Below are 12,829 nucleotides of genomic sequence, written 5' to 3' on the forward strand. Positions count from 1 at the left end.
TCAACTCCCCGCGTAAGTGCTCACACCGGAACCCCTCTGTGTCCGCACTTGCCATTGGCCGAAGCTTCCGCCCGCTTCCATTCGCTTCCTCCCACGACTCAGTCGGGCGGCGCAGTCCGTGGGACCCACTTCCGCCTCGTCCCACCCCCGCCCCCCAACCCGGTCCCTTTTTAGCGGCTTCCGGCTTCGGGCCCGCCCCGCCCCCTGTGGCCCCGCCCCGCCCCCGCCCCCGCGCCCGGCCCGCGGTCCGCCCCTGGCCGGCCGTCCGCCCCCCGCCCCTGGCCGGCGGTCCGGCCCCGCGGCGCCGCTTCCGGTGCGGGCCCCGCCCCGGCTGTGGCCCCCGGCTGCGGAGGAGTCCGAGACGCAGCTGCTGTGCCGGGGCCTGAGCGGCCGCCTCCTCCTCCGCCGCCCGAAAACCCGGAGCGCCCCGCACAGGTAAGCGGTGCGGGTCCCGGCTCCGTCAGGCACGGCGGGAGGGGAGGCTGCGGCAGGTGGAGGGGCCGAGGCCAGGAGCCGAGGCAGGTGTGGAGAGAGAGGGGAAGGCGCGGGCCGGGGGCGCGGGGACCGTGAAGGAAAGTGAGAGCGCTGCGGGAGCCCCGAGCGCCCTGTGCCCATTAGGGCATTTGAGATAAAGCGATAAGAAGGGTGAGGGGCCCTGGAGCTGAGTGGGCGCAGATAGGTGGGGCGGGGGCCATCGGAGAAGAGCCAGCGGATTGACTGGGAGGGTTGGTAGAGGTAAAAGTGATAGGGCTAAATGGGGGAAGGTGAATAAAGAATGGGGGGAGGCGTGCAGGGGTGACCGGGGAGGTGGGCTGTGGGGCTTACAGGGGCCCGGGGCCAAACGAATCCGGCAGGAAAGGTAGGGGAATGGTCGGCAGGCCGGGTTCAAAGCTGCAGGCAGTCCGTTGCACCCGGCTTGGTGGTCCGGGAACTTTAGGGGAAATGGGGGAGGGGCCCATGTGAAGGGATGAAGAGGTTTAGATTTGAGACATAAGTTCTCCAAATGTAGGCAGGTGGCATTGTTTGGATCGCTGGCTGCTTAGGGACTGCGGGAAGATGGGCTCTTTGGGGGAGGGTGTGTGTATTGAGTTGTAGAACTGAGTCATCTCAGTCTTACTATAAGAGGCTGTGGGAGGGACACCTCCCCCTCTGCTGGGGACAGCATTCAGAGAAGATGGTGCCACAAGACAAGAAGCAGTTGTTCAGTGACTGGCAGGACTTGGTTGATAAATTATTCCAATCGTGATTGATTGACTGTAATGACTGTGAGGACATTTAAAATGAACACCGAATTATTTGCTTTATTCTGTAATTTTCTTTGACCCAAATTGTTTTCATTTTAAATGAACACTTTTGCCAACTGAATTTAATGTGGATGTAAATCTTGTCATGCTTTTTTACACTGTAAGAAGAGCTAAAGCAGAATGAAAGTATGGCTGCAAGCGTAACTCACACTTTCTAAAGTGCCAAGAGAGGAAGTAAAGGCAGTAAGAGGCAAATTGGAATGCGAATCTTTCACAGAACACAAAAGGCACAAACAGGGCTATAAGATAAACAGAAAATGAGAATGTTTAATCTCTACTAATTGGCCTAGCTTTAAAAATTGTACCCTTTTTTACTCTAACCTGGAAAAAAATCTTAAATCCAAGCAGTTTTTATTGCTAAAGATGTGATTACTTCTCCGTGAATTTTTGAAGATGCTAAAGACACTTTTTTTGTCTTTCAACCCAATCCTAAAACACTGGAACAATGCAGATATCAAGTCCCAACATGTGCACTGCAGCTTCTTTCATGTGATGACAAAATTGTACGCCATGTTGCAAGTCCTGTTCACCTAAAATTTGCCCTTGCATAGTAATCCATTCAGTTATGGAGACTTGCTGAAGAAACATAACTCAAGTGAAGTTTGTTGGGGGTGAGGGCCTGCAGGGGAGAGGTGGGGGAATTAAAGGAGAACAGGGTGTGAAAGTGATGTGTGTTTGGAGACTGATTGGTAAGAATGCAGATAAACCTGCCCCCAGAATGCTTTTGGCCCGAAAGCCTTTTCTTTTTGTATTCGTCAGAGAATATTATAGTAGAAATGAATCAGAAAGAAAGGGGATGTAAAGAGTTTTACTTGGCTGTTTATAAAAAAGAAGCAGCATTAACTTGTTCAGACAATGTTGATATCTGTTTCAAATTAATTAACTTTAAAATCTCCAGAGGAATTCCCCCGTTTGCTTTTGAGTGACGATCGCAATTTGAGACTCTTGCCTCCTTGCGTGTTTCTTTCATGTTGTTGAAATTGGATTCTTTTTGAGGCTATAATATCCAGTTAGTATGGCTCAGTCCACTCAACAAGCAGGCTGGCAATTTGATCAGGGAAATTTGAAAAGTTTAAACCCAAGAGCAGCTTGCTTGGTCTTGCTTTTTCTATGAGAGTAAAACTGTCTGCCTGATAGTTCTGTGTCTAGCTCAGAGGTGATATCTTTCTCCTGTGGGCTTGGGAACATACTCTCTCTTTTGCAGGTAGGCCCTTCTTTTCCTTTATTATTATTGTTTGCATAATTACAGCTTTTGCTACAGAGCAAACCCAGTTACCTTTTCAGTAATTAATGTTCAGTGACATTAATTCAGTAACAGATTAATGTTTGATAATGTAGAGGAAGAGAGATCAGAACACATGTTAACAGACTAGATATTGGCTGGATGTACTTCTTTTAAAGCCCTCAACAGTCTGCTACTACTACTGAGATTCATTCCCTATTTCCCCTCTTAGATCCTGTTTCTCTTCTTCACACCTTTTCCTACCCACCCACGAAACCCCCACCACTCACTCATCTTAAAACTCAGGTTTAGGAGCATATGTTTAGCGTTCAGAACTCATGGCCCTCTACTGGAGAAAAGGAAACCTTTTTATACCTGTTTTACATAGTTGTTTTTTCCCTCTCCTTCTTTGTGGTTTCTGTTAATCACTAAGGTTTAGACCCAGTGTGCCTGGTGGGCTGTGCCCAGGTTCAGAGTCATGCCACTCTGTGGGTGAAGCTTGAGGCAATAATGGAACCACTTCAGCAGCAGCAGCAGCAGCAGCAGCAGCAGCAGCAGCAGCAGCAGCAGCAGCAACAGAAGCAGCCACACCTGGCTCCTCTGCAGATGGATGCCAGAGAGAAGCAGGGCCAGCAGATGAGAGAAGCCCAGTTCTTGTATGCCCAAAAGCTGGTCACACAGCCGACTCTCCTTTCCGCCACACCTGGGAGGCCTTCTGGCAGCACTCCCTTAGGTCCCTTAGCCAGAGTTCCACCCACCACAGCAGTGGCCCAAGTCTTTGAACGGGGCAACGTGAACTCAGAGCCTGAGGAAGAGGATGGAGGTTTGGAAGATGAGGATGGGGATGATGAAGTTGCGGAGGTGGCTGAGAAAGAAACCCAGGCTGCTTCAAAATATTTTCATGTGCAGAAAGTAGCTCGCCAAGATCCCAGAGTGGCACCCATGTCTAATCTACTTCCAGCACCAGGGCTGCCACCACATGGACAACAAGCTAAAGAAGACCATACCAAAGATGCTTCCAAGGCCCCACCTTCTGTCTCCACAGCAGGGCAGCCAAATTGGAATCTGGATGAGCAGCTCAAGCAGGTCAGTCTTTCTGGTATTGGAGGTCATTTGTTCTTCTTAAAGGCTGGAGAGGGGTAATGGACTGACAGGGTCAGGGGCTGTGCCAGTCTGTGCCTTCTCATCCCACTTCAGTGACCGACAGCCTAGACATGAATAGACTTTGGATTTTTTTCTTATTTAATATTTTCTTCATTAAAGCAATGAAATGCATGTTACTCTTTTTTTTTTTTTTGTGATGGAGTCTCTGTCGCCCAGGCTGGAGTGCAGTGGCATGATCTCAGCTCACTGCAACCTCTACCTTCCGGGTTCAAGTGATTCTCCTGCCTCAGTTTCCTGAGTAGCTGGGACTATAGACGCATGCCACTACGCCTGGCTAATTTTTTGCATTTTTAGCAAAGATGGGGTTTCACCGTGTTAGCCAAGATGGTCTCGATCTCCTGACCTCATGATCTGCCCACCGTGGCCTCCCAAAGTGTTGGGATTACAGGCATGAGCCACTGCCCCTGCCCTGTATGTTACTCTTTTTTTTTTTTTTTTTTGAGACGGAGTCTGGCTCTGTCGCCCGGGCTAGAGTGCAGTGGCCGGATCTCAGCTCACTGCAAGCTCCGCCCCCCGGGTTTACGCCATTCTCCTGCCTCAGCCTCCCGAGTAGCTAGGACTACAGGCGCCCGCCGCCTCGCCCGGCTAGTTTTTTGTATTTTTTAGTAGAGACGGGGTTTCACCGTGTTCGCCAGGATGGTCTCGATTTCCTGACCTAGTGATCCGCACGTCTCGGCCTCCCAAAGTGCTGGGATTACAGGCTTGAGCCACCGCGCCCGGCCGTATGTTACTCTTAATATAGGTTTTTCCAAGTTTGATGTGAAAGAATGTCAATACAATCTCGTTTTTTAAAGGAAAGATGAAGTTGCAACAGTGTTGTGAGGAATATCTAAAATGAGATGTATGACTAATTACAGCTTTTCTAATAATAATGTTTTCTAATAGTAATGTAAAAGAACATTCTTGCCTAAAACAGTTTCTTAGCTCCAGGCTAACCCTCTTAAGGACAGTTGGTTGTTTTGGAGCTAAACACAGCTGACAAGAAGCACTTGCGTTGCGTATATTTTCCAAAAGAGAGCCTTTGTAGACATGATTTCATTTCACTCTTACATCATCCCCTTGACAACAGGGAAGGGTAGACCTCAAAATTTCCTTTTTAGTCAAGGAAAGCTGAAGTGACTTCCAAATGGCTGAGGGAGCTTTTTAAAAAATACAGATTGCAGAGTCCTAATGAATTATCTTGGAGGGTGGAGCCTAGGGAATCTGTTCTCAACCAAGCCTTTGACTTGTGATTCCTCTTCTCTTTGTGACCCACAATATAGTTTTTCCTTGCCCAAAGGATGGGAGTGCTGATAAGTTGTTCCAGGTTAAGTGACTTGTTGGTGCTTAGGAAGGGAGTTCATGGGTACCCTGCAGAAGCACACACACTTCTTGTGATCCAGTGGTACTGTTTAGAAATCATTTGTGAAAAGCTGTGAGTTTTCACAGGGCAACTGAGAAGTCATGTAAGAAAGGTCCTTTGGAACCTGAAAAATCAAACATCTTGGAGGTCTGTACTCAGTAGATCTGAGTTTTACAACAATAGTGTTTGCAGCCAGAAGTGGGGTTCAAATCCCATCACTTCCAAATGTTGCCCTTGTGATCTTTTAGTAGGGCTCTGAGTTGCTTTGAGCCTGTGTCTTCTCATCTGTGAAATAAAAAGGATGCCAGTGCCTCCCACGGATGTTGTAAGGATTAACCGAACTAGCACACGTGAAAGCCTGTCCAGTGCCAGGCACATGGTAGGTAATAGTGCCCGGGGAGCTATTTTATGTAAACAGTGCCACCGTCTCCTGCATCACACAGACATGCCTCTGAAGTGGGAGAGGTACTGAGATACACAGAGGTTTTCGCTCACATCACCCAGGGAGATAGTGGCAGAGCTAGGGCTAGAATCAGAGAATCCCAACTTCCACGACAGCAGCACCCTGGCCGCCAGCCCAGACCCGCCTCCCACTGATTGCTTTGGTTTAGCAAAACATCTGTGAGTTGCCGGCTGCCCCCGCACTGCTGTGTGGTTGGCAGAGTTCCATACCGGCCGCTGAGTCAGCTCATAGCGGGATCCTGCCCTGACAGCGCTGGGAAAGTTCAGGCCCAAGGCGGCTGGGCTGCCCCCGCCTTGGCAGCTGGCCAGCGTCTGTGTGTGTGCGGTCGTTCCTAGAAAGTGCAGCCGCATGCGAGGAACAAGTGGAGCTCCAGAGCCTGTCTTCAGGAAGTGTAGCAGGTGTTGAGGTCAAGCCATTAGAGGTTTAAAAAAAGACTCTTCAGAACTGGTGTGTGCATGTGCACATGTGTACACCGTGGCAGGGCACCCAGCACCAAGTTATCTAGATGGTGGCAGCCCTGTGACACTTAGCTCAGTATTCAGGGGGCTGGCTGTTGGCATTTGAAACTCTTTGAATTCACTTTATGTTTCTGAGGCATATTCACTAATTATAGACTGCCTGGCAGAGCACCTGCCAAAATGTTTTATAAATACCAGAGTAGCTGAGGCATAATCCATCACCAGAAATTTGCCTTCCCCCAGGATTTGGAGATCAAGAACTGAAATAGGGGGGCTTTGGGTAGCAATGACTTAAACCCTCACATGTGCACCTCTTTTTCCTCTTTAAGTTTTAACATTGATTTGGTCTGTGCTCTCCTTGTCTATAAATCCTACTTTTAAAGGAATAAATCATGTGCTGGGGGATTTTAAAACTTTTCTTTTTAGTTATATTTTAGAAGGACCAAAAATAATATTCTTGGGGAGAGCTTGTAGAAACTATTACAAATGATTAGACTGGCTTGTTTTGTTGTTCACAATCTTTTCTTTATGTAACTTAATGGAGTGCGAAAATAGAATATCCCTTACTCCAGCAACAATTACAAAGACCTTTACAGTTGACACAGATCTTTTTTTTTTTCCCGAGACACAGCGTGCTCTGTCGCCCAGGCTAGAGTGCAGTGGCATGATCTCTGCTCACTGCAACCTCCGCCTCCCAAGTTCAAGCGATTTTCGTGCCTCAGCCTCCCTGGCAGCTGGGATTACAAGCACATGCTACCATTGCCTGGCTAACTTTTTTTTTTGTATTTTTAGTAGAGACAGGGTTTCATTATGTTGGCCAGGCTGGTCTCGAACTGCTGACCTCAAGTGATCCGCCCATCCTGGCCTCCTAAAGTGCTGGGATTACAGGTGTGAGCCACCGCACCCACCCTGACACAGATCTTACTGTTAATGTGATACAGCATCCATCTTGTTCTTTTAAACAACAAACTTTTACAAAGGCTTCTTTGTGCCAGACCTGTGCTGTATGAAATAAGGCATGTTTCTCTCTCAGGGAGTTCAGGTCTAGCAGTGGCAGTGTGGGAACCTCAAGGGGGACTGGAACTTGGGTTACAGTAATTTGATTCTGTCCTGAGTCTACTGGAGCCCAGCCACCCAGTCTGTGCTATGGCAGAGATATTTTAAAACGGTTTTGTTTCAAACATTCACATGCCAAAGTTTAAAAAGTTAATTTTGTCTACAGCATAGCATAGCTTGGCAAACCAACAGAGATACCCAAAAGTATTTTGCAAGATTTTAGGGTAAAGGAGGACAGGCATCTGCCAACTGAAAAGTGAAACTGGGAAAGCTTAAGGGTTCCAGAGATTATTCTTTGCATCTGAAATCCCTTACTTAGAACATGTAAAGTCAAAATTATTTCGTGCATTCTCTTTGAAGAAACTCTCAGAAAATATTTGCTTCTCAAGGTCTGGATTGTTAGGGTGTGGTATTATTCTCTGACACCACAGTGATGGGAAGATGGATAACACCATTGAGTCGAGTGTTCTAAAACCCATCAGATTCCTATGGGCAGAGTAAATAATTGTAAAACAAGAAAACAGACAAAGAACTGAGTGTTCATTTTCTCAAAGGAGATCATATAGCCAACTGGCAGATGTTGCTGGCCTTTTGGGGGTGGTGTTCTCTCCCTCTGGTAGAGGGTGGTTCAGGCAGTACAGGCTAGGTCTGTCTTGAGCCCATTGGTAGAGCTGGGTTACTGATGTAAACCCCCTTCGATAGAATAGAAAGAAGAAAGATGGCTTGACAGACATGTGGGGCCAGGGTGCGTGTGTATGATTTTCTGCATACTTTGGCAGTCACTTTGGTTACTGCATGTGGCTGTGATCCAACCACAGGCTTAACATAAGTTCACAGCCAATTCAGTGCAAAGCACTGGGAGCCATTGCACAATAAATGTTGGCCCCCTCCTCTACCCTTCCCCTTCTAGCATGTTTTACAAGATTTTGTTTTGTGATTGCCTTCTAGAATGGAGGGTTTAATTTCAGAATATTTGCAATTAAAGAATTCCTAACATCCTAAAGCTTGCTAATCACACATATTAACAAGGACAGGGTATTACCAATTTCGAACACCTCCTGGCTGCTTGGGGCACCCTCAGCTCATGACAGCTGCGTGGGTTCTCTCTGAATTTGTTGGAGAAGCACCTCTGCAGTACAGGAGCAAAGGAAGCTCCATGGCAAATGGGAAGAATTGCCATGTTAGATGGGCACTGGGAGACAAAGGGAATGTGATTTGAGAAGAGGGAGTTTCAGTTTTTTGTTTTTTTGTTTGTTTTTTTTTTTCCCTATTCTTAACCATGAGCAAAATCAGTCTCATCTTACTGTGAGAGGCGACTTCCTACTGGGCATTTAGTGGAGACTGCTGTCCATTTCTTCTAATGTCATGACTGACTGACTGACTGGTGTCCAGAAGCCATCCCTCTAAGTAAGGTGTGGTCTCTTGGGATAGGCCTACTTTTCTTGGTAGATACTGCATGACTATCATTAGCTGGGTGTGGTGGCGCACGCCTGTAGTCCCAACTACAGGAAGGTTGCAGTGAGCCGAGATCGCGCCACTTGCACTCCAGCCTGGGTGACAGAGTGAGATGGTGTAAAAAAAAAAAAAATAGAAAAAGAAAAAAGAAGAGATACAGCATGACTATGGAACATTTGAGGCTTTTTTAAAAAACTGTGCAAACTATTGCCCAAAAAAGAAAATGTTCGTAGGCTTTCCTCATGTTCTTTGTAGAGCTACCTTGCATGCCCTTGCCTTCTACAGTCACAGTGGAATCCATCTAGTTGAGTGGTTCTCAATTAGAGGTGACCCCCGCCCCTTCCCAGGGGACATTTAGCAATGTCAGGAGACATTTTTGATTGCCATGACTGGAGCAGGGGGTAGTGTGCTATGGGCATCTAGTGGGTAGACCAGGGATGCTGCTAAACATCCTATAATGCACTGGACAGCCCCCCAACAACAAAGAGTTATCTGGTCCAAAATGACAGTAGTGCCAAGGTTGAGAAACCGTGCTCTAGATTGTTACCAGAAAGAGAACATAAGCTTCGCTATCATCAGACAGTGCCAGAGACTCTGTTCCTTTGTGTTTCGGTCTCAGTAACTGAGAGTTTGGCAACCTTGAATTTTCTTGACTTCTGCTTTCAATATCTGTGCCAAGCTCATGTCTTTCCTCTAGTCATCTAGGTGAACAGACTGTCACTTGGGAAAGGTTTGGGGCCTAGAACTTGAGATCTCTTATTTGACTCTATCAGTGATTCTTTCAGCCCAGCACTCCCTGATATCATTGGTGATGTATAAGAGAGCTTGGTTGCCCTTCTAGACATTAACCCCAAAAAGTTAAGGTGTAAATACTTGGCAGACTTGTTACCTAGTAACAGATTTAATTATTAAATCAGCATTGGTTTTGGAGCCAGAGGATGTGGATTAAGACCCTACTTCCACCACCTGCTTGCTTTAGTACTTTGGACAAGTGTTCTAATCTGCCTGTCTGAACCCATGCATACATCTATTCCAGAGGATGATAATCCTCTCCCACTATCCTCAGGAAGTGATTTTAAGGATATTACAAAGGTAGAAGAAAAATATGAGTGTGAAAGAGCTTTGCAAGATGTGTACAACCATATAAAGGTTAGGGCGAATTTTCTTCAACACCTAAGTCCTTTTTGAAGCTACTATTGTCCCTCATATGGAGGGGATTGGTCCCACATATACCAAAATTCAAGCATACTCAAGTCCTACAGTCAGCTCTGTGGAACCCAGATATACTAAAAGTCAATCTTCCATATACATGGGTTTCACATCCCGTAAATTTTGTCTTTGATCCAAGTTTGGTTGAAAATAGTTTACATATAAGTGGACCCAGGCAGTTCAAATCCATGTTGAAGGGTCAATCATAATTTTTCAGTCTTTATGACCTTTGTAGGTAAGATGCTCCATAAATCCTACCCACTACTCTAAAACAACTGCTTTTCAGGTTTTCTAGAGCCATGACCATACTCTGGTGTTCTGAAGTTGTCTGAAACCTTTCAGGATTATGTGAGCTTAAACCATGGCACTTCTGAAGCTGTATCTTTACATATTAGCATAGGGATATGTGTGTATTGTTCTTTAAGTAGAAGTAAGCTTTATGGATACTAAGTCCTTATAAATACACAATCACTGACTTGACTTGGGTCCTTATCCCTCTCACCAGAGGCTAATTTCTCTACGTGTCCCAGATCCCATCCCCTCCCAGGTTTCCAGGGACTTGCTCCATCAGTGAACCCTCCATTTCCTGACTCTTTGGGCTCATTCTCTTCCAGGCCTTTTCCACTTTTACGCATCTTCTCTCTCCCAGACTTAAAAACAAGCAAACAAATAACAAAAACCTTCTTTAATCTTAAATTTTACCTGAGTCAGTTGTTAACAAGGAAATGAGAGACTTTAAAAAATCCTCCTGATTGCACATTATTGCCAGCTTTTTTTCTGTTCCTAACTATCCCCCACTTCTTTGCAACAAAGCTTCTCAAAGGAATTGGTTTTACTCTTTATTTCCGTTTGTCACCTCCTACTTACTCCTCAGCACACTCCAGTCTGATATCTGTTTCTTCCATGTCCCAGAAGTTCCATGTTGCTAAGCCCAGCCTTCCCTGACCTCATTGATTTCTTAGCATTATTGAATACAGAGCACTCCCTCCTTGAACATTCTCTTCTTTTGCTTTCTATAATCCTTCCTTGTGCTTATGCTTATTTTCTTTCTTTTCCTTTTCTTTTTTCTTTCTTTTTTTTTTTTTTGGAGACGGAATCTCGCTCTGTCACCCAGGCTAGAGTGCAGCGGTGTGATCTTGGCTCATTGCAATCTCTGCCTCCCGGGTTCAAGCAATTTTCCTGCCTCAGCCTCTCCAGTAGCTGGGACTACAGGCGCGTGCCACCAGCCTGGCTAATTTTTTGTATTTTTAGTGGAGACGGGGTTTTAGTGTGTTAGCTAGGATGGTCTCCATCTCCTGACCTCGTGATCCACCCACCTCGGCCTCCCAAAGTGCTGGGATTGCAGCCGTGAGCCACTGCACTCGGCCAGCCTTTCTTTCTTCCTTTCTTCCTTTCTTCCTTTTTTAGACAGGATCTCACTCTGTTATACAAGTTAAAGTGCAGTGGCACAAACACAGCTCACTGCAGCCTTAACCTCTTGAGCTCAAGTGATCCTCCTGCCTCAGCCTGCTGAGTAACTGGGACTACAGGCATACATCACTATTCCTGACTAATTTTATTTTTGTGAGATGGGGTCTCACCATGTTGCCCAGGCTGCTCTTGAACTCTTGGACTCAAGCAGTCCTCCCACTTTGGCCTCCCAGAGTGTGGGGATTACATGTGTGAGCCACTGCACTGACCTGTTTATTTTCCTTTATCTCTTCAACTATTTGTCTTCTGTCCAGCCTCTGAAATGCCAAGTTCCCGCAGGGTACTAAGCTTACTTCTCTGTATGTTCTCCCTTAGCAGTTTCACTCTCATGGCTTTAAATACTATCTATAAGCCAGTGTATATTGTTTGAGCCCACATTTCTAGTCTAAGGTATCCCCAACTCCCTGCTTGGCATTTCTGTTGAGACGTTTTACTGGCATCTCAAGTTTAATACCTGTGAGACTGAACTCTTGATTTCCAACCTACTCCCCTATAATTATTTCCTCCTTTATTTTCCTTCTCAGTAAACGGCATTTCTGTCCACTTATTCATATCAAAACCTTAGAGTTGACTGTCTTTCATACCTGCTGTTCTGTTACTCCTCATGTCCATCACCAAGTCTTAGCAGCAGTCTCATCTAAGTATCTAGAGTATTGCCACTCCTGCTTTCTGCATCATCACCTACCTGGCCCAGATTACCTACCTACCACTATAGCTCTCAACAGGTTTCTGTGCCCACCCCCTCCCCCATTCTAATCCATGCTCTACACAGCAGCTAGAGCCATCTTCTAAAAATCAAATCAGATTATGTCACTGCGTTAATGCCCTCCAAGTATGATGTCAGTTGCTCTAATTATAAAATCCAAAATCTGCATGATCTGACCCTTGCCTACTGATCCAGCCTTATCTTTGACAATCTCCTGATCTATCACTGTGCTCCAGCTACCCTGGCCTTTGCATATGCTGGTACTTCTGTCTAGAATACTCTTGTCTAGGCAAACTTACTCAGCCTTTGGGTCGCTCTTTTAACCATCACTTCCTCAAAGGCACTGTCTTCACTCTTCGTGTAGATCAGGTTCTCCTGTTATGTCCCTGTCATTGAACATTATACTTTTATATTTGTGCAGTTCGGTTCTTTTGTTTATTTCTTTGGTATCTCATTTCTACTCTAGATGATAAGCTCCAAGAGGATAGGGATCATGTTTGTTTTGCTTATCATTGTACCCTGCCACCCAACAGTGATGGCAAATAGTAGACACTCAAATATTTGTTTCTTCCACTTTCTATGGTTTATTCTGTTCCTTTTTAAATGCAAAAGGCTCCATTTGTTTTGTTTTGTTTTGAGACAGGATCTCACTCTGTTGCCCAGGCTGGAGTGCAGTGGCAAGATCACGGCTCACCTCAGCCTCAACCTCCTGGGCTCAGGTTGATTCTCCCACCTTGGCCTCCTAGGGATTACAGTCCCTCCTTGGGACTACAGGCACGCACCACCACACTCAGCTAACTTTTGTTATTTTTTGTAGAGGGGGGGTTTCACCATGTTGCCCAGGCTGGTCTTGAACTCCTAGGCTCCAGCAATTCACCCTCCTTGGTCTCCCAAAGTGCTGGGTTTACAGGCATGAGTCACTGTGCCCGGCCTTCCATTGTGTTTGTTTAAAATAGATTTTATTTTTTGAGATCAGTTTT

General features: G+C 46.1%; 1 protein-coding gene across 4 annotated transcripts in view; it reads left to right on the forward strand.

Annotated features, from left to right (window-relative positions):
- The first annotated feature begins 230 nt into the window (after positions 1 to 230).
- Positions 231 to 12,829, forward strand: part of ARID3B (AT-rich interaction domain 3B) — a 63,623-nt gene continuing 51,024 nt past the window's right edge. For 2 of the 4 annotated variants that reach the window (XM_015142719.3, XM_015142720.3), the window contains exons 1-2: positions 231 to 435; positions 2,960 to 3,612. In XM_015142719.3, the coding sequence (XP_014998205.3) occupies positions 3,037 to 3,612 (576 nt within the window). In that variant the 5' untranslated portion in view covers positions 231 to 435; positions 2,960 to 3,036. Of the gene's footprint in view, positions 443 to 2,959; positions 3,613 to 12,829 lie in introns of all 4 variants that reach the window. The other 2 variants (XM_077939871.1, XM_077939872.1) reach the window with 1 other exon arrangement.

This window comes from Macaca mulatta, chromosome 7, assembly GCF_049350105.2.
Source record: "Macaca mulatta isolate MMU2019108-1 chromosome 7, T2T-MMU8v2.0, whole genome shotgun sequence".
Classification (NCBI taxonomy): domain Eukaryota; kingdom Metazoa; phylum Chordata; class Mammalia; order Primates; family Cercopithecidae; genus Macaca; species Macaca mulatta.